The sequence below is a fragment of the Salmo trutta genome, chromosome 10, assembly GCF_901001165.1.
Source record: "Salmo trutta chromosome 10, fSalTru1.1, whole genome shotgun sequence".
Classification (NCBI taxonomy): Eukaryota; Metazoa; Chordata; class Actinopteri; order Salmoniformes; family Salmonidae; genus Salmo; species Salmo trutta.
The window spans coordinates 33,787,338-33,813,195 of record NC_042966.1 but is presented as its reverse complement, the minus strand read 5'-3'; the positions used below and the strand labels follow the sequence as shown (position 1 = coordinate 33,813,195).

The window sequence follows — 25,858 nt, the reverse complement described above, 5'->3', positions numbered from 1 at the left end:
CAATAACCTCAACCAGACGTTTTCTGTGGTTGCGGATCAGACCTGCACAACGGTCAGGAGGAATTTTGGACCATTCCTCTTTACAAAACTGTTTCAGTTCCACAATATTCTTAGGATGTCTGGTGTGAACCACTCTCTTGAGGTCATGCCACAGCATCTCAATGGGGTTGAGGTCAGGACTGACTGGGCCACTCTAGAGGGGGTATTTTCTTCTGTTCAAGCCATTCTGTTGTTGATTTACTTTTGTATTTTGGGTTGTTGTCCTGTTGCATCACCTAACTTCTGTTGAGCTTCAATTGGCAGACAGATAGCCTTGCATTCTCCTGCAAAATGTCTTGATAAACTTGGAAATACATTTTTCCATAGAGGCAGCAAAGCAGCCCCAAACCATGATGCTCCCTCCACCATAGTTTATAGTTGGGATGAGGTTTTGATGTTGGTGTGCTGTGCATTTTTTTCTCCACACATAGTGTTGGGTGTTCCTTTCAAACAACACAACTTCAGTTTCATCTGTCCACAGAATGTTTTGCCAGTAGCACTGTGGAACATCCAGGTGCTCTTTTGCGACCTTCAGATATTCAGCAATGTTTTTTTTTTGGACAGCAGTGGCTTGTTCCACGGTGTCCTCCCATGAACACCATTGTTGTTTAGTGTTTTACGTATTGTAGACTCGTCAACAGAGATGTTAGCATCTTCCAGAGATTTCTGTAAGTCTTTAGCTGACACTCTAGGATTCTTCTTAACCTCATTGAACATTCTGCACTTTGCTCTTGCAGTCGTCTTTGCAGAACGGCCACTCCTAGGGAGAGTAGCAACATTGCTGAAATTTCTCAATTTACAGACAATTTGTCTTACCGTGGACTGACTTTTACAGTAATTTTCTAACCTTTCAAGCTTTATGCAAGGCAACGATTCTTAATCTTAGGTCTTCTGAGATCTCTTTTGTTCGAGGCATGTTTCACATCAGGCAATGCTTCTTGTGAATAGCAAAGTCAAATTTAGTGTGTGTTTTTTATGGGGCAGGGCAGCTCTAACCAAAATCTCCAATCTTTTCCAAACTACACTGTGAATGTTTAAATGATGTATTCAATATAGACAAGAAACATACCATAACATGTGTGTTATTAGTTTAAGCACACTGTGTTTGTTTATTGTTGTGACTTAGATGAAGATCAGATCAGATTTTATGTAAAATGAATGCAGAAATCCAGATAATTCCAAAGGGTTCACATACTTTTTCTTGCCACTGTATTTTGATTGTATTTTGCATATGAGTGAAAGACAGATTCCGCAACAGAAGCACATCCAACACAATTGTTGATGAATTCTCAAACGTGAAAACAGACCTGTTGATGTTGTGGACGTTATGATTAGTTTCCGTGTTTGTCTACAATCATAACCATATGTTTCCACTTAAGGTATACAAGAAAACGTCTTGTGAAACATACATGCAGTGAAAAATTGTTCATTACAGAATGAAAATAAAACGCATAGAACTCATTAATTAAACAAGATACAAGCCTCAATCTACCAGATATAGAACACTGCACGCAGCGATAGCTGTCCAGGCCTGAAAGAGAAATAAAAATAGGCACACAATGTGTACTGTTCTTTATGATTCACATTTATGCTCCAGATTTTTCCACTACAATAGGTCATTTTGTTGGTTACTTCATAACAAAACAGTGTTATGCCTTCTGGATTACACCTAAACCCTCTAGAAACAAGGCATACAAAACATTGTCGTAATAATCAAATAACATAATAATTTCACAGCTAATGTCAGTTTATGGCAACTGATGTTTCACTGTCTGACACAAACTGTTACTAAAGACAGTTGGCTTTAACAGCATGCTGCTAGCCATAGTAGTAACCATTGGCTAGTAATAGCTGCAAGCCAAAAGAGTAACTGTTGGCTAACAGTAACTGCTAGCAATAACAGTAACTGTTGGGTTACAGCACATTGGCCATATAGTGGCCCTAAACAATGGTGTAACTGATGACAGAGGCTGTCATAAACTGAGGTGGAATAAATGGGAATGACATGTTTTAGGTAATTATTATGCAAGTATCATGTAAGCCTTTTGAGGGAGGTTTTGAGTCTTTCGGATTTAGGTAGGTAGCATGTCTCGACAGAATTGTGATAAACACTTTGCTGAACAATTTGTTTAATTATGAATTGTACACTTGATTTTATATTCTACATAGCTCAATAATATATGGTAATAAAAAATAAACAGTGGAGCAAATGTTGTAGTAAAACAAGTTAGCAATCGTTTTTGGACTTTTATTATAAAGAACAGTGATATTTGAAGACAACTAGGATCAGTGTAAATAAAATGTGTCAAATAAACTTTCAGAATTTTTAACAAAAATAATACTGTAGCTTTTGGTGTCTTTTTCAAATGAACCATGAGAATGGAGTGTTTTTTTAAGGCCAACAGTACAAGTTTCTACAACAGATTTATTTGAGAAAGTCAAATGGGTAACTCAGTCATTCAGGGTGGAGATTGGATGCGTATTTACATTGAAGCATTTATTTAGACTTTGATTTGAATACATTTATCAACAAAAAATCTCTTCTCTCCCAATCCACATCTCCCTAATTCACCTCTCCTCCTCTCTCCCTTTCATAATACATCCATGCAGCTTGGTCAAAAGTTTCCTCTTTGTCCCTATGGGTGTCTTCTCAACCTCTGGGGTGCATTCTGAGGTGATCCGTTGGTTGTGTCGTTGTTTAGCAAAGCGCACCCAGTGGTCTGACACACGCCTGGGACTCCTCGTAGTCCTGGGTGACCTCTCAGTCCAGGCCGGCCTACATGGCCTCTCTCGCCCTCTCGTCCTGGTGTGCCATTGAAGGCTCTGCCAGGTCTTCCACGTTGGCCTGGTGGATAAAGAAGGGGAAATGCATATTCGTTTTTAGTGGGTAAAGAATGACTGTGCCTACGAACTACTACACGGCTTTGAGAGTTTGCAGTAGACTTTATATTGACTTCCAATCAACTTTTCATTGTCAAAAAATGAAATGACGCAACATCTGCTTACCAAGAAACCGGCATCTGTTGTTATATAATGATTACAATAGAACTGGGCCCGTCAAAGCTGTTGTTGGATTTCATTTGCTATGCTGTAAACCATTATTCAGACAATAAAAAGGAAGCCGAATGAAATGTTGCGTTACCCTTTGATCCCTGGTCTCCGATGTAGCCAGGTAGGCCATGGCCCTCTGCTCCCTTATCTCCTTGATCTCCTTGATCCCCTAGGAACCAGACACAATGTTTTCACAGCAAGAAAGGACAACAGGAAAACACATAATATGTACCACCCCTGACAGTGCATGCCCCTGGGACTAAGCTGGTACACGGGAACAAGCTGTTCATGTTGATTAACGACCATGTGTGTTACTGAGATCATCACTGGATAGATGTATAAAAACGCCTTGTAAATATTCTTTGATTTCATTAGTTTGGCTGGGGGAATGTACCATAAGTGTGAAGTCATGCTAGGCCCAAAAGCAATACATTATAATTCCCCACGAGAACATACACAATGCCATACTTAGTCATGTCCAGAGCCATATATATAGACAGAGTTGGGTCAGGTTTTAGAACAGCTGCCATGTTAGCACCTTTATTCTTGAAACGTTGGTGATGTAACAATACAATAATGTCTCTGATAGTTCCCTATGAAATGACCCACAGACATTTTTATTGATTAGCATTAGGTATAAACTGAAGTGTGTTGTCATGTCAACAAATTGTATATATATATCTGTTTTTACTGGACATCTTCATAGGTTTAGAAAACCATGAGAAATAAACAGCACAGTAAGTGTCAATTATTGCTTAGCAACAGCTAAGGAGGAGAAAGTGGCGCTCTCGGAAGGTTTAGACAGAAATCGTATTGGCCCAACTCTCTCTATATATATGACTCTGTTTATCTATGTTATGTCTGCTCCATTCAACTTTTGGTTGTCATGGTATTTCTTTTCATATTTGTAGGCAAAATAAGAACCAGTTATGTGTACTTTACAACAAATTTGTATTGTTGCAGGTCATAGAAACGACAAATCTAAACATACTGTCATGGTGAACAGCAATGGCTAATATATAGACATACATTTTCTGATATTGCGTCAAAGGAATGCTGAGATTAATTTCATTCTGACAGTCATTCATTTGTACAGTATTTCTCACCTGGCTGTCCTTGTTGGCCTGCGTCTCCTACCTCCCCATAGAATCCTGGTTGTCCGATCTCTCCATTCACACCGGCAATACCATCACCACCCTAGAACCACAACAACCAAAAGACTCTTAAGTGAGGTGAGCTTTGACAGAGATAAAATATTAGATATTTACATGATAAGGTTATCGCAGGCCAAAACATGGGGCTTGACAGGAGTATTTTTAGACATTTGTGTCTTTATGAACTTGAAAGACTCTGTGGTTTGAAAATGTTAGTTTAGGAAACCTGAACAGAGTCTGTCTTAATGCTTAATAATTGTGTAAAAGGCTTTCCACTCCAGGGATACAGGTCAATCCCTCCAAAACCGATCAACACAGAGCAAGTGCCTCTTCTGCGACTTCTTATTTGTCTTCACGGGAACATGGAAAGTCTGAATGTTTTCATTTCAACCTTTACTGCCAAATACTTCGGCTCTCTCACTCCAAGCGCTTCCAATATGTAAGCATTTTACTTGTCCCGGGGAGACACAGAAACACAATAACGTATGGAGTGTGCACTTCAACAGTGTTCCTGACCAAAATGACCTATAAATTAATTTTCATGGTATCCTACAGACAGTGACTATGATCAGATGTTAGAGGATTTCTAACAATTAAAAATCGCACAAGAAATATTCCAGGCATTGACTTTGGGTTTCACACACACACACACACACACACACACACACACACACACACACACACACACACACACACACACACACACACACACACACACGCATATATACACACACACACACACACACACACACACACACACACACACACACACACACACACACACACACACACACACACACACACACACTGACAGCATAGTAACCCCCTAACATATGACACTCACTGGAGGTCCCGGAGGTCCCTTTTGTCCAGAGGGACCAGGGGCACCCAAGGGGATGTCTCCGTAGAGTGGGCACACGGCGGCACACGTCCTCTTCACCGAGTTGGCAAAGGTGGACATCTGTTCCAGCACCACTCTCTTGCAGACCTCAATCACGTGTTGTGCGGAGAGGGTTGGGCCCTGTGGAAACAAATCATGACTGTATCCATCGCAACAACAACGTGATAAGGAATATGACAGAACAGGAAAGGCTGGGCAAGGCTGGCACAACCAGCGGCATGCAAGGCTCTGTGAGGAAATGGGTGGATGTATGTAATGATCAGTGAGAAAACACAGCCAACAATATTTCGTTTAGGCTCATTATAGATTTACAGCCATACAAAATGCAACCCTTGCTGTGAGTCACACAAAAAAACAACACTAATGAGAAACCATTTACAAGAAATCTCAACACAGCATTGATACCACACATGGTCTAACAACATGTATATCAATCTCCCCTGACTCAAAGTAGAGGTGAGATTGACTGCATCACTACTGGTCTTTGTGAGAGGTATTGACGTGTTAAAAGTACCGAACTGTCTGTTCAATCGGTTAACACCCAGCTCAGACACTCACCAGAGGTCTCTTCACAGTCTCCAAGTCCAGAACAGAGGCTAGGAAACACACAGTACTACATAGAACCATGACTACATGGAACTCTCTTCCACCTCAGGTAACTCAAGCTAACAGTAACATTATTCAAAAAACAGATAAAACAACCTCAAAACACAACGCAGACTGTGAAGAGACACACACACACACACACACACACACTCTAAAAAACACATTCTACACACACCCACACATTATTCTTAGTAATGTAATGTAGTATTGTAATGTAGTAATGGAGCAATATAAATTTGTATAATGCACAATGTTTTGTTTAATGTAATGTTTTATCTCTGTGTGGACCCCAGGAAGAGTAGCTGCTGCCTTGGCAACAGCTAATGGGGATCCTAATCAAATACTAAATTCTAAATATGCCAATCGCTACAATGACTAAGTCTGTCTGAACAGCTTGGATGAGGTTAGGGTGGGGTATCTGTGAAATGTCTTTTATCAAAGAAAACAGAAGATACGTAGATGGCAGAGGTGGCTGGTGGGAGGAGTTATAGGAGGACAGGTTCATTGTAATGGCTGGAATGGAATTAATGGAACAGTATCAAACACATCAGACATATGGAAACCTCCTGTTTAACTCCATTCCATTTATTCCATTCCAGCCATTACAATGAGTCCATCCTCCTATAGCTCCTCCCACCAGCCTCCTCTGGTAGCTGGCATATTGTTGCGATGTAGGTTGGAAATATGGTGGCTTGTTTTGAATGGATCAGTCAGTGCTACAGTAACATGCACACTGATGGGAGCCAGTAGTATTGTTCTTTATACAACACAATTGAAAGCAGGTTCCAGTCTCTCTGACGACTAGGCGTTGATGAGTCATCCATTGCATGTGTGACTTTATGTGTTTTACTATGTGAGTCACAGCTGAGTAAAGATAATACTGACTTTGTCCTTTTTTCCATTTCAGACCCAGACAGTCAATAAATAGGCCTACTTTGATTTCAAACGTTTATATGGCACTCGCCCAAAACAAAGTAAGTTACTTGACCTTTTCAGATCTTGCTGAATATGGCAGTCTCTGTACTTACCGGTGGCCCTGGCGGCCCCTGAAATCCGACTGGTCCTCCATCGCCACGGACCCCCTTTGTTCCGACTGGGCCTGTGCGTCCAGGCTCGCCCCCTGGCCCACGCTTCCCCCTACCACCGTGGGGACCCTGTGCACCCGCGTCTCCAACCTAGATCACAGACAGAGCATCAAGGGACATGTTCTGTAATACATACACAAGCTACTGATAGGTAAGGTAGTAAGCTGCCCAGGACAACAATCTCTCTCACACAGTGCTCATTTGGTAGAGCAACTAGACACAGCATTACAAGACATTGTGTGCAAGTAGCCTAGCGGTTAAGCACATTGGGTTAGTAACTGAGAGGTCGCTGGTTCAAGTCCCAGAGCCGACTAAGTGAATAATGTTCCCTTGAGCAAGGCACTTAACCCTAAATTCTCTGGATAAGAGTGTCTGCTAATATATATAAAATGTCTCAGAAATAAGATATGGCTGTGTAGAAATCCAGATCTTGACTATAATGCAATGACTGTTGTCTCCATTTTGTTTTATGTGACTATTGTACTACAAAGCAAAGAAACTATATCTTACCTCGCCTTTGGGGCCCTTTTCTCCTTTTTCTCCCTGTGGAAAGTAAGAAACCCCAGAGTGAATGCAGTTAGATAACTTGGGCTTCATGACTACTGCTCAAAATGAAGTAGATACAATTTAATATAATGAAATTATGTATATGAAAAAACAAAGCAATAGTATAAGTACCGTTTCACCGTTGACACCTTGGATCCCTTCAATGCCTATATCTCCCTGGAAGATACAATTGAAACAAAACTTGATTAGAATGGCCTGGCATCTTTTTCACAGGCTGTCTGTCTGAACATGTAGTCCTCGTGGACTGAAACGCAACACAGCATTTCCTTTGACTCTAATTCATTTGATGTTTAGGACAGCGTTTATCTCACATCCATTCATCACCACTGCTCTTTGATGACCCGCAAATATTTGCTTTCTTCTTCTTCTTCTCATCCAGGTGCAGGATGTGTGTCTGTGTGTGTGTGTGTGTGTGTGTGTGTGTGTGTGTGTGTGTGTGTGTGTGTGTGTGTGTGTGTGTGTGTGTGTGTGTGTGTGTGTACATTCAGGATGTGTGTGTGTGTAGTCAGGATGTGTATGTCAAATCAAATCAAATCAAATCAAATGTATTTATATAGCCCTTCGTATATCAGCTGAAATCTCAAAGTGCTGTATGTGTGTGTGTGTTAGTGTGTGTAGTCAGGATGTGTGTGTAGTCAGGATGTATGTGTGTGTGTCTCCAGAGTCTTTTGCCTCTGTCCTGATGGATGGCAAATGTCAAATGAACATGTACTTCAGAAATACTGCAAAAACTACTTTGGTTTATAGGGGACCTAATGTTCCAACATGCTCTATGTTTTTAACAGCAGGCCACTCCGTGTCTTCCTTTAGACTATGTATCCATGTGTCTATGGGGTGGCAGGTAGCCTAGCAGTTAAGAGCATTGGGCCAGTAACCGAAAAATTGCTGGTTCAAATCCCTGAGATGACTACGTGAAAAATCTGTCACTTCTGTAAATGGATCTGGTTAAGAGCGTCTACTTAAATGTATCAGTCTGCATAAAATGTATACTCTGTATCTGTCTGATGTCTAACTCTATGTAGTGTTACTGGGAAAGTGTTAGATTTTTTATGTTTTATTAAGCATTATTGAGGTTGTGTGTATAATAAAATGAAATAACATGATTCAGACTTTCGAGTAAAAGGTTTGTACAAATAATGATTTACATCTTATAATCCATTGATACATTTCCTAATCCGTTGAGCCTTTTCAGCGCTTTTAAAGCCAGCACGAAAGGCTCTTGAAATAGGTTCTATTCTGATTTGAGAGCTGACACTGGAAGGAGAACAGAGAAGCCCATGGTTTTACTCACACACACTTTGTAGTCTGACGCCACTACGAGCCAACTAATGTTGCAGCCAACATGGAGTGATGCTATGCACTGCAGTACAGTGGGGGTTGTCTCACATCAGACAAGATCAAACCTCAAAAACGAGTTGAAAGTCAGACGTTTGATCTAACTACATCAGGGGTTCTATGGAATCTGCATTGTTCTAACTCTGCATGGGAGACTGTTGTTTAACACCGTGAAAGAATGTTTCCTAATGCATAAAAAGATGCATTGATTGTATAAACCATCCTGTAAACTCTTATAACAGGTCCCATCCAGACCACATGGTACAAAGCAAGCTTTGAGTTTGGTATCAGCAGCCAATTAAATAGCTAGAACAGGCTGTGAACAGACTCCTGGGGGAAGTTTAGCACCAACGTTAACTTCCGGTCCAGATGGGGATAGAATAGGATATTCTGGATGAAGAGCCAAGGCTCTGGGAAAGCCAATGTGTCACAGCTAGTGAACATGCCACGAAAGAACAGGATATCCAATCAGGTGGGGAGAACTAAGTGAATCGTACGCTTGTTTGTTTGTTCCGCCCTGGTCATGGGGGTTGACATGGGGTTGTTGACAGGTGAATGGGGGGTAGCGGGCTACAGAAGATCTCTCAGTGGTGACACATGAAACCACAAGAACTCGCAGCAGTAACCTAACCATTGTATCAGGCTGCTCTCTAAAATGACCAGAAAGGACAGGTCATATATTTTGTCTGTGTACATCTCTGGATATTGATCTAGTGCAGCGATTGGCAAAAGGCGGCCCTCCAGTGATTTTTGTTCTTCAAATAGGGGGGTTGGTTTGCTCAAAAAGACTGTAAAATCACCCGGAATTTGGCTAAAATGAGTTAAATTTAGTAAATATGTTCTGAAGTAATCCCATGTATAAAAAGAAATGGCTTAGTTGTTGTCTTATTGTACATGTGGACTCCGGACCATCCGCTCCTCCAAAAATTGTCTGCGGCTGAATCTAGTTGACTACCCCTAGGCTAGTGTTTAATTTGACCTCTTTGTGACTGTGTTTAGTGTTGGTACTGTGTTGAATACAGTAGCAAGACTCATTATCAAGTCAGTTAATTTCGAAGATGTGCTTTTATGTAAAATTCTGAAGAACGTCATCTGAACTCATTAGCACTTATATAGGTATTGGTCCCAGTTCCACCTTAGCTTTGATATCACAGACAATGTAATGTTATTGAGGTGTAGACTCTGAATAATTAATGTCTTGACACTTGACTTCATTAATCAAGTCCTAACACACTTCATTACTCCCTACATGTTGCTCTTCTAGCAGTACAGTAGGTGAATAAAGTTGATTACCTTGGGGCCTGGCCGGCCAGCTACTCCCACATGCCCCTGTTCGAGAAACAACATGCTTTAGTGGTTTGGAGAGAATTAACTTGTATTTCAAAGAGTTTACAAAGAGTCATCCGGAACACTCACGACGGGTCCTGGGGGTCCAATAAATCCAGGTCTTCCTGGCTTTGCTGCTGATCCTTTATAACCTCTGGGGCCCTGGAGAGAGGAACAGGTCTTACATTTAGCAGAGGGACTACTTTCTTTTCTCTTAAAGGGAAACTCCACTCAAAAAACAATATTTTGGTATTTTTTTCATTGGTGCACTGTTGATAAATTCCCAAAATGTTTTGCATGTCAGCAGTCAAGGTTTCAAGATATTGGACTTTCAAGAAGCAAAGTGTCACCGGCCACATTATTATGACGATGCAAAATGCAATGGCTCCGTAAAGTTAGACGTGTGAAGATGTGAAAGCCAACTGTACTTACCGTTTGGCCTTGAGGCCCCATCTCCCCTGCCGGCCCCAGCATTCCTTTCTCTCCCTGTTGAGGGTAAAACCCACATACCTTTATTATCGTATATGAATCAAATTAATGAAAAATTATTGTTTGTTTCATGAGATAGTTCTGTTACCATTATTCCGAATTGTCCGTTTCTGCCCTCCGGACCCTGGGGTCCTTGGTAAGCCTTGAGAAGGGATGGAGGATAGCACAGATCAGATACAGACAATAGATAGGGTCTACATTCATCGTGCCTCATGCGGATGTACTAAATGTACACCATACACAAGGTCAAAGCATTAGCCGCTTTGGATAAAAGCGTCTGCTAAATGGCATTTATTATTTAGATTATTGCTAGTGTAAACAGCAACATGGATGATGAAAGACAGTGAACCTACCTCTATTCCCATGTCCCCATCTCTCCCGGGCAAACCAGGATCTCCTATAATTCCCTGTGGAGATATGTTGTTATTGATGTTACTAAAAGTTTGCCCATGCTTGTTCATCTCTGAGATTGAAATGTACATTTCAGTCAGAATAATTCACCTTTTGTCCAATGGTGCCATATCTTCCTTTTGATCCTTGGGTTCCCTGGTGTTGACAAACAAGTTGAGTAATGAGACTGTTGTTATCACTGATATATATGTGTGTGTGTGTATATATGTAATTTATGTCATGTACGTCTTTGTATACTGCATATGCTGTAAATATATATTGTTGTTGTTGGTGAATAATGTACAGTGGAGGAGGAACTGTTTGCATGTTTAGAAATGAGAGATGCGATTAGGTGCCATACGTACAGGCTTTCCCTTTTCCCCAGCAGCTCCTGACTCTCCAGGATCACCTACAACACCCTGCCAAGACAACGTAAAGACAAACCACATGTTTATTCTATTTCACTGAAATGAGACCAACTTTCCTGTCAATTTGTTCCTGCTTGTTGTGACCGGAGATGTTTTAATGTTTCACTAAGGACGTCTTCATCTACAGTGGAATTAGGAGACATTTGAAAGATAGTTCTTGCCTTGTTAGCTGACCTGCAGATGGTCCTCCCTCTAGGAAATCACAGGGTTGAAAGTGCTACCATTACTAACCCAATTTGTTGTGTTGCTATGGTTTGCATCCTTAAAACTAATCCCAAACCTGGCCACAGGTACTAATGCAGTTTGTGGAAAGAGCCGAAGTGCCAAAACATATCTTTCCGCCATGGCCTCGTCTCAACATAAAATTTCTCTGTGTGTGTGCATGAAGGTTTGGCAGGTGGCAGAAAGTGAATTTAAAATTGGTTTATAGGTAGTAGCGGTGTTAATTTCATCAAAAACTAGTGAATAGTGACTCAAATATTCGTCAAACACCTGTTTTTCAGTGACAATTGACGAGACTATAACTGACTAAATAGACCCTGAAAAACTGTTGACTAAAATGAGATAAGACAAAAATGATCTCTGTTCCTAAAATCTGACTACTAAGTGGACTGGACAAGAGTATTTTGAGAGATTGAGAGCTTTCAGTGATAAGCACTATTAATGACATTGAACAGGAGCTAATGACTGTTTCACCCAGTGATGTAGTTGTCACTAAACCTCGAGTCCGAATCGAGTCCCAAGTCCCCTGTGCTCGAGTCTGAGTCCACCAATGAATTGAGCCAACGTTATTCCTTATTCAACATGTCAGAGAGACATATTTGTTCTACATAGCACATTTATATTTGAATGTTCCAAAATGTTAGCTATAGCTAGCTATGAGGTGACATGACTGGACAAGGTGTAACCTGAACAAATGGTTAATGGTCTGGTCCGCAAGTACCCTAGTTTTATAACAGCCTGAAATATGCTTTATGAATGTAAAATGCGGCCGGCAAATGCTCGATATAAAGAAAGAAACGTAGTGGCATGTCTTTTGAACGGTAGCCTAAGTGCTAGAATCAAGCAATATTCTCTGAGGAAAAGAGGGAGACTTGGCTACGTTGGCTATAGAACATGTATATAAAACGTTTGTGGGAAAAGTGGGAGGTTTGAGTGAGACTACAAATTCAAAGACAGCCTACTTTTCTATACTCAAGGGAGAGAAAAACATAGACATTGAATGAGTCTGTTTGTTTTGTATGTAATATCTATGTAGCCTGAATTAATAATTTACATGGCCAGATTAATAATTTACATGACCATTGTTACATATTCTTATGTGTGTCCTATTTCTGCTGTTGGGAAGAGAATAGGATGATGTTACGGTTAAATCTCTGTTGGTAAGACAAGGCTATGTTTGTTTGTGCACATGGAAATCAGTGATTTATGTTTACTATAGGCATATCTGCAGGAAGTAGGAGTGCTGAAAAATAAATAATCATAATAATAATAAATATATATATATATTGAAAAATATATACTTTCTTCACAAAAGTAGTGCCCTGGGCCTTTAATAGTCCTGTATTAGCTGACCGATATATCCGTCTGCAGAACCAGCGCTGGCAGAAAGGTTTGTCCACCCCCCCAAACTACTTCCCGCGGCTATGACTATAGGTTAAAAAGACAATACAAATGTGATATTTTAGTCAAAATGACTAACAGGCTGACTACATCGCTCGCGTCGCAAAATAAATTTAGAAATCTATGTTATTCAATTATTGCACCCACACTGCTCGCTTGCGCCAACGAGGGTCTGCGTTGCCAAGGGTTAAAATAGAAGTCAGTTCTATTTCTGACACAGATCGCGCTGCAAGTCCTGCCTCTCCCATCTCCTCAATGGTTTATAGGAGCAGGTGCCCACGTGCCATCTCCTCATTGGTTATGCCCACGTGGGTGACTGAAAGATGAATGAAGTCAGTGGCGGTAATGCACCTCATTTATGAAAGTTGACAATCGCAATATAAAGTCAAGAGAAGAAATGATTTGGTTGACCGTTTTATGTGTGGATTAATTGGCGGAGTAGAGGACCTTGTGCATTTCAGGTAAAATAACAACTCAATGTTTGTATCCCAGGACAAATTAGCTAGCAACAGCAAGCTAGCTAAAAATGATAAATTAGCTAGCAAGTGCAAGCTAGCTAGCTAAATTGCCATAAATGTTTAATGCTTTTCGACCTGTCCCCAAATTAATATAATTGGTTCAGAGTTTGTTTTTGATATTTTAACCTGTGTGTCCTGATCGCATTTGGTGTGGGGGGACAAAGTACATTTATGCACGATGGCGCAGGTGCACAGCCGATTTGGGTTCCGTGTAAGACTAGAGTAAATCTAAAAAAGACTGCCAAAATTAACACTGGGTTGTAGATACAGTATTATTATTACTTTTATTACAAGTGGGGTTTGGTGTGAACATGTGTGATGTGGCTCTTAACATACCTGCTTTCCCTGTGGCCCAGGAGGTCCTTCAACACCGGAGGCCCCTTCTTCTCCCTACAAACAATACAAGCATAAAATGTTATTGAAAATGTAATAATTCATAGGAAAGAACATGAAAAAATAAGAGCTTCTGGTGGATTAAATTATATTCACCTTCACTCCTGTATATCCTGGAATTCCTTCATATCCAAGTGGACCTGGATCACCCTTCAAGAAGACAGAGAAGTTAGTCAATGATGATAAAACCAATGACAATTGGGATTGATCACTAGTATACTACAATATGGCTGCATTTACACAGGCAGTCTGATTCTGATATTTTTGGTAAAAGAGCTGACCTGATTGGTCAAATGACCAATTTGTGGAAAAAAAATCAGAATTGGGCTGCTGTCTAAATGAAGCCTGTCTCCCATCTTTAGAAAGACGTACCGTTTCTCCTTGTACTCCGGTCTCACCCAGCTCTCCAGGTGACCCATGAGTTCCCTGGAATCATTATTAAAACATTAAAATGAGACCCTCTTAATCTTCTATTAAATAGAACAAGCACGGCACTGAGCAAAATAACACACTCATGAAAAGTAAAAAAATGTGTTACTTTTGAACTTGATTACATATGCTCAGAGCCATATGTACTCTATATACAGTACATGTATGGTTCTGCAATGTGCACAATGCTGCGTTTGACACACCTAATGGAAGCCTATGGGATTTGAAGAGACCCTATCATCCATTACGAAGGACAACACAACCTACCTTGAAGCCCCCGGCGCCATGTAATCCCTTCAGACCTTTGGGACCTCTGTCGCCCTGAAACACAGTAGCTCGTTAGCACTAATCTGCACTGTGACACCAGAGACCAGCTAAAGAGATTATGGATATGTGTTTGAGGGTGGATTACATCAAGGCCATGAAGTCCTCTCATCCCCTTGTTCCCTCTGATTCCTGCAATGCCCTGAGGGAGACAGGTTATTGTTATCCACACATCCACACACACACGATAACATACGCACTATACACACACATACTGTACACATGGATTTAGTACTGTAGATATGTGGCAGTGGTGGAGTAGGGGCCTGAGGGCACACAGTGTGTTGTGAAATCTGTGAATGTATTGTAATGTTTTTAAAATGATATAAACTGCCTTCATTTTTCTGGACCCCAGGAAGTACATCAGCAGCTAATGGAGATCCATAATAAATACAAATGACTTGTGACAACTCAACCAGACAGATACATATCTGATACAGGTCGGGGTTAGATGTCGGGTCTTACCTTAGGACCTGGCTCTCCAACGTGGCCATAGTCACCTGTCTGTCCCATACCTCCCTGCAACAGAAGAGAAGTTTGAATTAGTTACAAAAGAGACTTGGGAGGGAGACAGTGTGAGCTGTATAGCAGGCGGAAAACCAGATTAGCCAAGATACATAAAAAATATGTAATTCTAGTCAAATGTGCTCTCGCATCATGTAGGACACACAAGCTCAGCGCAGGGACTTTCCTATTTTTCAGTTTCACACAGTGTTCATGTAAAAGCATAAGACTGAACTTAATTAGATGTGAAATAATCAATTATGTCATGGGTGAACTAGAGCAACGTCTCCCAGCTGTCCATTGTGACTGTTATGCAGTAGTCTTGGCCGGCAGAATGTGTCTCTGACTGATGCTATAAACAGATTAGACACTGGATCAACACATTGGAGTTTCCCAATCTGTCAAGTGTGTGGGCATCACAGTAAGGTATATGCATTTCATTGTGGCCTTCAAATGGAACATACAATTTATATCCAAGCGCTTAAAGCTATGATAATAACCATAACATTTCCTTGAAGGAGGAAATCTGAACATGGGCTATTAGGGGATCCAAGAATTACATGATGATCATAATGATGTGTCAAATGTTTACTTTAGACCGAAGATCTTATTAGTGAGCGACAGGCTGAGCCACTGAAACACGGAGTTAGTGTTAACACAATGTAGACCACAATTTATGACCCGAGGAAAGATATGTCTTAGTTAAGGGAAAATTGAAACATTTATTCTGTTAGTGTTTCCACACAAATTTCCACATCCTCACTCATATAAGACAACGTGTTGGCCTATGAATTGGGGATATTCCACTTAGTCAACCAACACCGTTGAACAAGACCAACAGTCCTCTGTGCCATGGCACTAGTTCATTTAACCATTTCACCTCAGACCACACTATGTCAGCTGCTAAGAGCCTAACCTTGGAGATGATAGACGCTTTATCCAGAAGCATGACCGTGAACTTTACAACTTTACCGTTTTCGTTTTTTTTTAAGCGATTAGTGTGTAGCAGGGGACTAATGGAAGGACCACCCACCGCGACGGACAGTACATATATATCTGAGCCAGGAAATGCCCTCCTCAGGCGCCAGCGGGGGTGGCAGTAAACATGGTTGTTCTCTGTGACTTACGTACTGGCAGGAGGTGAGGGCTCCACTGAGTCTGAGAAGACAGATTTTGGCCCCCAACTGAGCTCCATAAACAGCTTGTGCCCCTCATCCGCCTGTCTGTGAGTGAGTACCCAGCATGGCCATTTGTGTGTGTCTGTGTGGGCGTGTGTGTGGGCGTGTGTGTGTATGAGAGCGCATGCGTGTGTGTGTGTGCGCTTTGCATAGTATATGGGCAATTTTTACCCAGAGTCTCTCCAGCCAAAAGGGCATGTTATATGCCAAGCCAACAACTCATTTCTCATGTACAAGACAAGTCGTCTGTCTTTGAAGACCCAATAGAAGCCCTGCACACTATTAGTCACATGTTCTCTGTTCTCTGAGTTGTGGCTCCAGCATACCACCAAGAGCTGGAGCTGCTACATCAAAGAGGTAAATTAGTCTTACAGATGTAGGATCTTTATTTGATCACCCTGTTGCATGACAACCTTCCTGCAATGCAGGACATTTTTACCATGTAGTGTATTGGTTTAAAAAGGCTTCTGAAGTTTGTAATTTCCACTTTGACATTTCAGACTTGATTTTCCCTTCTGATGAAATGTATAAACCTCTACAAAAATGTCCATTAATTATAATGATCATAATAATTTACATTTCCTGTTGCTGCAGGATTATTTTCCTGCTGTAGCAAACTGGTTCAAATTAAGATCCTACACCTGTAACTCATGCTCAAATGGAACTAATCATGTCTACTGCCTGAAGCTTATAAGCAGGGAGGGTTATGTTCACATGGTCAAACATGTAATTGAATCCTGATGCAGTGAGTATGCCATATCCTTTAATTAAACTGCATAGTAAACATGTTGTCCTCTGCTCTGCTCTGGATGGTTCTCTATTGTATTTTAAGAGGTGTTCTGTTCTCAACTCTCTCCACTTTTCTGACAATGACAAAGCATTATTCCTTTAGAGCGCTGAGTGCTATGTAAACGAAGGGCAGTAGAATGACGCTAATGACTATGATGACTGTGATGATGAAATGATGACTGTGATGATGAAATGATGACTGTGATGATGAAATGTTGACTGTGATGATGAAATAATGACTATGATGACTAGTATCCTTATGAAGATGAAATGATGACGAAACAATGGTTCACATGTATGAGAACATAACAAGCCACTGTAATAAGTAATACAACATTCATTATTAGAATATTACTCAACTGACTGCTTTCACTGGCTGAGGATTTGTCAAATTCAGATTAATTCTATTAAGTATGAATCTCCTAATGTTTAAGTGAAACCAGACAGTCTATGATGCTTTGCCATATTGATCTAAAAGTCATATTATCACTTCCACTTCACGTCCATTATCGTGCGGTGTTCCCTGTTTCTGCTTCTGCTTCTGTTCCCATGGTGCCGTCTCTCAGTTATGTTTCCATTGTATTTTCCACAACTTCACTGCTGTCCCGCAAGCAGGGGTTTTCCTATTTCGTTCACACGCAGTTCAATTTAACTCTTTACACTGTACCAACCTCTGTAGTCAATCTGGGGTCTATAGCCCAACATCTAAATGTCTGTCACTGTAAAAGCCACAACACCAACAGAGCACATACATTCTGAATGACAATTAGCACTCATTATTGTTCTAAGTTGTTGACCCTCACTAAACAAAGTTCAACTTAACACTGTAGTGAGACTTGTGCTGTAATGCCCTTACCCAGTTGCCTAGTCTTCCTGGCTCTCCTGTGTTGCCTGGGAGACCTCTGTGACCCTGCAGAAGGAGACAGTTGGAGTAGTTAGCATTAGCCTGGACTGCAACCCAGCCATGCCAAGTTGGCTCTCAAGCCTGGTCCAATACTGTATGTGCTGTAACCAACTCTTTTATCTATCATTGCCAATGAACGAACACAGAGGAGTTGGCTAACAGCAGACCGAACAGACTAGACCACCAGGCTAACGGCTCTCAGATCATTATTCAAAGCAGTGGTGCTGTTATGGGAACTGTAATGGGCCTAGTAGTCACCTTCGGTCCTGGGGGTCCCTGGTTGCCAGGCTGTCCGTGCATACACTTACAGGTGGCCCTTCCTGCTGTCAGGCCAATCTCAGCATGCCCTCCACACTAAACAGAATAGAATAGTAGAGAACTTGATTAGTCAGTCCATCTGCAGAGACAGAAATTGTTATTCTACCCTGTTCCCCACTCCCTAGAGACAACACACATTTGGGAGGAGAACGTAGTCACTGCTATGGGAGACAATGAGAAAAGAGGCTGGATTTAAAGACACACTGTACTGTACATATCTGTCACTGACGAACATGAACCTGCTGGCAGTCACACCCAACTCACCACACTGGAGAGCTCACAGCAGCCCTCTGAGTAGGCCTTCTCTGGATCACAGGACACATCCATCTGCTGGAGGTCTACCTACAGTACCAGGACACAAGACATTGTGGTCAGTGGGCTTTCATATGAACGCTGAATTGACAATGGAGCATTGATCAATTCATAGACACAACTGCAAAATACTGTAGGAAACCCAGCATGATTTGGTTTGAACAGCACAGAACTTACTGAGGCGGAGCGATCTCCCACAGCCCTCTTCACGATAGAGGTGTAACCCTGGCGGATGACGGGTCTAGGATCATCGATGGGCTCCACGCTCACCTCCTCGCAGTCCACCAGCAACTTGACCTTATCGGCCTTGACCTGCAGCGCCAGCTTGTGCCACTCTCCATCAAACAGCTTGTCCACCCGGTGGAAGGTGCGTAGCATCTGGGTGCCATGGGGGCTGGTGTAGTAGAAGTCAAGAGAGCGTGTGTCGCCCTGAAAACGGAGGCCCACCTGTTCACGTCCATCGGGGTCGCTGACCTGCCACAAGTTCCAGGACCTCTTGGCGGCGTCCTTCGTCACCTTAAATGTGGCAATGACGGAGTAGTCGGAGGGCAGGCCGTCGGGGTACACATCGCTGTGGCACGACAATCATGGGGTATTAGGAGACACTTAATATAGTTGAAAACATTACATCATATTTTCATGCAGAACAAGCACTGGCATTTGTAGTGTAATTGTATTTTGAATAAAATTATGAAATACTTTTGAAACAACAGAATCAGTGTTTCACAAGCTTAACGTTGGATACCTTATCCCACTGCTTTTAAACTTCTGCTCGTGGTTTCAAAGTACCCCCCCACCCTAGTTGGAAAATGAAGCTCATTCAACCTACCATCAATGTTTTCAATCACAACAGGCCTGTTGCACAACCTAATTTTATATACCCTCTTCTCTCCCTCTCTGGTTTCCTGTCAGGGCAAATCATTCCTGTTGCCTTTTTGATGCTGTACTTTGTATTTGATGTACAGTAACGCACTTCTGCTACTCAATATAAACATTTGTTAGTTGTCAGGCATGGAAGGTTGATCGAGGACAGCATTGCTGGCCACAAAACAGAGAAGGAAAATACAGATGAACTACTGATGTTCAGTGCCTCCCAGCAACCAGGAGACAGACAGCGTAAATAAGAAAACAAACAGCTGAGTGTGTAGCATATCTATGCCAAGAAAGTGTCAATCAGGGTTTGAGGATAGTTGTGGAAAATCCGTGCCTTTTCCAATTGAACGATGATGTCTTTATTTTCAAAGGAAACCCTGGATGATAGGCTGATACACTAATATGACTCATAATGCGTTTTGACTAACAGCACGTCATTATGCTAATCGACAAAGAATCAACTGCTATATTCATCCATTGTGAAGACAATGAAATTCCAGTGGTGTTCCACCAGCTGTCCACTGGTGACTATCAAGTGATGAAGCAAAGGCAAATGTTTTGGTTTTTCGTGCCGAAGAGGAAATCAAATTTGTTGTTTGAAGGTGGGCATAATTACACTGATTGGAAAAATGGCGGAAACCCCACTGGCAAAGGGGCCGAGAAGAAATGATACACATCGCTATTAGACCTCTCATTTGGGTGCATGGTCTTAGCTCACTTTGGCTAGCTCACATCCGAGGAAAGTAGGAAACCATAAGATAAACATCATTATTCACCATCAGTGAGGAGGAATGACAAAGTCTGGACTTTTTTATCACATATTGATGGAGGAAGAGCACCCGGATTTCCTTAAGGAGGGTTCAACATACTGGAAGTCGCAGATAGAAACACCATGAATAGAGCTAATATGATGACTTAATCTACATGTTAGTGACGCGTGTCTTATTCTATAACAACAAGTTCCACAATGTTGTGCCCTAGTAGATGTACCCCTGGTCTATTGAAGGCCTGTGTGTTCAGTTTGAATATCAGGAAAATTCTGCTCCGGACCACTTTGGAGATAAGTGTTTTCCTGTGTTATCATATTTTACTGTTATCCTCTGAGATTGAATGCACATCTTAATATAAATTTTATTTTTAAACCTCATCAAATTCCAGTCTATTCAAATCCATTGGGCTTCACTGTGTGCGTGCAGACAGTACCTCATGGTTTTGCGCAGGTGGATGGCGGGGTTCACACGGTAGGCCGCTGAATCAGGTTCAGATCCAACCACTTTCCTCACCCCTCTGGACTTAGATACACGGAACTCCTCCAGCATGTCATAACCTCAGAGTAAAAACATGCAGCTCAGTTTTTCACCAATGTGATGTTCAAAGGGTTGAGGATTAAAGTAAGACAATGAATGATGAGGATCTGGATGAAACACATCATTTAAAAAGTCACACATTAGGTTACACAGTGCAGTGGGGGTGGGCATGTGCTATTCATGTTACTGGTATTCATGTTACTGGTATTCATGTTCCTGGTATTCATGTTACTGGTATTCATGTTATTGGTATTCATGTTACTGGTGTTCATGTTACTGGTATTCATGTTATTGGTATTCATGTTACTGGTATTCATGTTACTGGTATTCATGTTATTGGTATTCATGTTACTGGTGTTCATGTTACTGGTATTCATGTTATTGGTATTCATTTTACTGGTATTCATGTTCCTGGTATTCATGTTACTGGTATTCATGTTACTGGTATTCATGTTACTGGTATTCATGTTATTGGTATTCATGTTATTGGTATTCATGTTATTGGTATTCATGTTACTGGTATTCATGTTACTGGTATTCATGTTATTGGTATTCATGTTACTGGTATTCATGTTATTGGTATTCATGTTATTGGTATTCATGTTACTGGTATTCATGTTACTGGTATTCATGTTATTGGTATTCATGTTCCTGGTATTCATGTTACTGGTATTCATGTTACTGGTATTCATGTTACTGGTATTCATGTTCCTGGTATTCATGTTACTGGTATTCATGTTACTGGTATTCATGTTATTGGTATTCATGTTATTGGTATTCATGTTACTGGTATTCATGTTATTGGTATTCATGTTATTGGTATTCATGTTACTGGTATTCATGTTACTGGTATTCATGTTATTGGTATTCATGTTCCTGGTATTCATGTTACTGGTATTCATGTTATTGGTATTCATGTTACTGGTATTCATGTTATTGGTATTCATGTTACTGGTATTCATGTTATTGGTATTCATGTTACTGGTATTCATGTTATTGGTATTCATGTTATTGGTATTCATGTTACTGGTATTCATGTTATTGGTATTCATGTTACTGGTATTCATGTTATTGGTATTCATGTTATTGGTATTCAGGTTACTGGTATTCATGTTATTGGTATTCATGTTACTGGTATTCATGTTATTGGTATTCATGTTATTGGTATTCATGTTATTGGTATTCATGTTACTGGTATTCATGTTATTGGTATTCATGTTATTGGTATTCATGTTACTGGTATTCATGTTATTGGTATTCATGTTACTGGTATTCATGTTCCTGGTATTCAACAGCAGCAAACTTTGTCAATCTAATGTTTTGTGAAATAGTTATTTGTTCAATCATGGTTGATTTGCAGTAACTGTCACATAGAACAGTGTAATTGATTACTCACTACAAAAGGACATTACACTTGGCACAACATTAATTTAATTGACTATCATGACACTCACTCCCACAGTTTAAGAGTGTCATCCTAGAGATCCTATTAAATTATTCAAATTCCTAATTCTATGAGTGTCATTTCATTCAGAAAAAGGGAAGCCTGGATGTTTTTGTGACTTTACAATGACGTCAGTTAGGGTTGGTAGTGATACGTTCTGTTAAGCCTAAATCACAGACTGACTGCAGGAAATACTCAAGAGGGGAAGGATGTGTGTTCTTCTGAGAGTGCAATGGTTTTATGTGCCAGTGCTGCTGCCTGCTGGTTATGCAAGAGATAGAAGATCAATTTATATTGCATTGCATAGACACATAAGTTCCCGCACCTACCAACTTTGCCAACATTAGACAGAAAGAAAACATAGACACAGTCTTGAGAATCAATCAACCACTATTACTAGATGCTCAATTAACAGGAAAGAAAATGTCTTATGGTAGGGCCTACTTACTTGGTAATTCCTGGCATTTGGTCAATCCAACGAAAGCTAGAAGCACTGGGAAAACCAGCATCTCTTTGAAGGCTGGCATTTTTAAAATGTCAGGGATTATATGTGCCTACAAAAGTACAACAAGAGAAACTATAATATAATTGAAATGTTAGCCATTTTTCCCAATTAACTTATAGTGAGGAACAGTGCACTGACTGATTTACTATATGTATTCAAATCAAATAAATAAATAAAAACTCAACAATAAACGTCAATAATAGAAAATAACAGCAATATTTTGATTCTAGGATACATTTTGACTACATATAACCACAATAATACCCATCATGTCAATTACATATTTTACAGATTTATGCAGGACTATAAATCACCCTTAAATAGGCTATAAAAAATGATGTACTGCAAAAAAAACGTATGTACTTTTCCATTTGGAATTATATTATGTCATATAATAATATGAAATCAAGTCCACTCAGGCAATAGGGTCGAAAAGTGCCTATACTAACTTGGTCACAGTTCGGTATGGAAGGAGTCACATAATTATTTATGAACCGTTAAAAAAAAACCTATATCAACTTCACGATTATCCAAACAAATAAAATCATACCATATTACATAATATCATGTACACATAAGTGGTGTAAAGTACTTAAGTAAAAATACTTTAAAGTACTACTTAAGTAGTTTTTGTGGTATCTGTACTTTACGATTTACATTTTTGACAACTTTAAATTTTACTTCACTACATTCCTAAAGAAAATGATGTACTATTTACTCCATACATTTTCCTTTACACCCAAAGTACTCGTTACATTTTGAATGCTTAGCAAGACAGGAAAATGGTCCAATTCATGCACTGCCTCTGATCTGGAGGACTCAGTAAACACAAATGCTTAATATGTAAACTATATTTGAGTGTTTTAGTTTGCCCCTGGCTATCCATAAATTAAATAAAAACAAGACAATTGTGCCGTTTGATTTGCTTAATACAAGAAATTTGAAATAATTTATACTTTTACTTTTGATACTTCAGTATATTTACTCAAGTAGTATTTTACCATGTGACTTTTACTTTTACCTGAGTCATTTTCTATTAAGGTATCTTTACTTTTACTCAAGTATGAATTGGGTACTTTTTCCACCACTGGAAAATATCTTGACCATTGCACAGAACTGAGTGAGATATTTCATTTAGTTAAATGTAGGCTAAGTTCATTTTGGGTGTTCGACATTTTGATCCCATAAAACAGTACTAATTATAAGAATCAAAACCCGAACAGTAGAATTTACTGTACTGAATTGATGGGGTTATTCTCTTAGTCTACTCTGAAATTAGATAAATGACCCTTTTAACGTCAGTAATATTTGTCCACAATAAATCAATGGCTTATTGATGGAGCTAAGGTTATCCTTGAGGTTATCCTAGGAAATAGTTCCGACCACAAACAAAATCGACCATCATATTTAAATTAAAGTATTATAAAATACAAATATACCTGTAGATGAATGTAGACAGTATTGTAAAAATCACTCACATATTCTTGAAAAAGAGGCCCCCGATGTGGACTGCAGACTGTTCCTTTACAGTTCCCGCAGTGAGGATGTAACCAATTTTAAAGTGGCATCCCTAGGCCAAACCTTGCCTTAAACAGGAGGATCATTCAATCTGACAGTGGTGGGTCTCAGGAAGACCTGACCCTTGTGCTCCACTCTACCTTCGGTCCCCAGGGGATCTGAAATCTCCCATAGGACCGTCGCGTCTGCTGAAACACACTTCAACGCAAGGGGATTGCTCAGGACAACCGTTAAATCCACCTTTCCTTTTTATACATGCCAGGTGCTCAAGCAAACCCTTGATTATACTATTTTTACGCATTATTATTGGTATGGGACATAATAGAATGAATTTAATTGGCGAGGAGCATGTAGCCTATCCTTTCCTACACATATCATGTCCTCTGAAGCCAGCCTAATAATTATTTAACAATGAATAGGCTAATTCTTGTTTGCATGTTAACTTGTCACAGTTCACATATTATTTTCATTATTGAAGGCCGCTTTTATAATAATTATTTTGTCAAATAAAATGTGAAATTAAACAGTTTTTGGATAGATGACCACCTTCCCAGGACAGTCAGCCTTTGTCCCGATTCCCACTGGTAGAAACGTGTAGTATGTTGAGGCCAAGCGCGAGGAGCGCTCTGCAAACATTCCTCACGCAGAGAATGGTGATGCTGGGAATACCATTAACCCAAACCGCATATATGTGGGGTGTATTGGGCCATTGGGGCCTAACATAAATTAGCGTTGGATTGGTACAATACACCCTCCTTATGGACCTTCGCTGATCAGAATTATATTCAGTTGTATCACATTTTTTTTGTGGTACACACCTTGGCATTAAAGTCACAGTCTGTAGATTTTCTACAAATGAAATACAACCCATTCATTTGCTTCTTTGTTTACATTTCTGTTGACCCACAGATGATATGGGTGGCCTGTATAGGCCAATTATTGAGCCAAGCTAAAGTTGTCTCTAATTTGACATGTATGCGATTAGCACCATTATCACAGCTCTTATACAGCCCTTACATTTGAAAGAGACAAAAGTTGATATGATCTGAGCGATTTCGAAGGGGATTGAATGATCTGTAAGAAACGGATATACGGACCATGTTGAAATGTAACAGTTCAAGTTTCCACATTTTCCAAAATTCAAGGATTCTTGGGTGAAACTGTATCTATCGACTGATGAAATGTAGTTGGCCTATTTATAGAGCACTCTAGCTCAAGTGGCCTATATAAAGTAGTCTATATAAAGTAGTCTATATAAAGTGGTCTTTATAAAGTAGTCTCCATAAAGTAGCCTACATAAAGTAGTCTATATAAAGTAATCTATATAAAGTAGTCTATATAAAGTAATCTATATAAAGTAGTCTATATAAAGTAGTCTATATAAAGTAGTCTACATAAAGTCATCTATACAAAGTAACCTATATAAAGTTGCCTATGTAAAGTAGCCTACATAAAGTAGTCTATATAAAGTAGTCTATCTAAAGTAGTCTATATACAATAGCCTATAAAAAGTAGTCTATATAAAGGATCCTATATAAAGTAGTCTAT

The 25,858-nt window shown here is 40.1% G+C and overlaps 1 protein-coding gene across 1 annotated transcript; it reads right to left on the bottom strand.

The window, feature by feature from the left end:
- Positions 1-2,273: 2,273 nt before the first annotated feature.
- zmp:0000000760 (collagen alpha-1(XXI) chain) lies at positions 2,274-24,537 on the bottom strand. The gene is made up of 27 exons (XM_029765356.1): positions 24,271-24,537; positions 22,736-22,841; positions 20,740-20,863; positions 18,841-19,234; positions 18,616-18,693; positions 18,292-18,387; positions 17,986-18,039; positions 15,124-15,177; positions 14,747-14,800; positions 14,602-14,655; positions 14,278-14,331; positions 14,002-14,055; positions 13,849-13,902; positions 11,309-11,362; positions 11,055-11,099; positions 10,907-10,960; positions 10,642-10,695; positions 10,497-10,550; positions 10,155-10,226; positions 10,032-10,067; positions 7,515-7,559; positions 7,347-7,379; positions 6,780-6,926; positions 5,089-5,265; positions 4,197-4,287; positions 3,182-3,259; positions 2,274-2,884 (listed from the first exon to the last, which is right to left on the bottom strand). Exons 2-27 carry the CDS (start codon positions 22,812-22,814, stop codon positions 2,676-2,678), a joined length of 2,298 nt encoding a protein of 765 aa, XP_029621216.1. The 5' UTR covers positions 22,815-22,841; positions 24,271-24,537; the 3' UTR covers positions 2,274-2,675.
- Positions 24,538-25,858: the final 1,321 nt, after the last annotated feature.

Bases quoted from the DNA above. Each gene is read 5' to 3' on its own strand.
- zmp:0000000760 (XM_029765356.1), bottom strand. From the start codon at position 22,814: ATGCCAGCCTTCAAAGAGATGCTGGTTTTCCCAGTGCTTCTAGCTTTC. The intron at 18,694-18,840 runs GTAAGTTCTGTG...CTGGTACTGTAG, and splicing joins TGGGAGATCGCTCCGCCTCA to GTAGACCTCCAGCAGATGGA. The intron at 11,363-13,848 runs GTATGTTAAGAG...TTGTCTTGGCAG, and splicing joins CTGGGCCACAGGGAAAGCAG to GGTGTTGTAGGTGATCCTGG.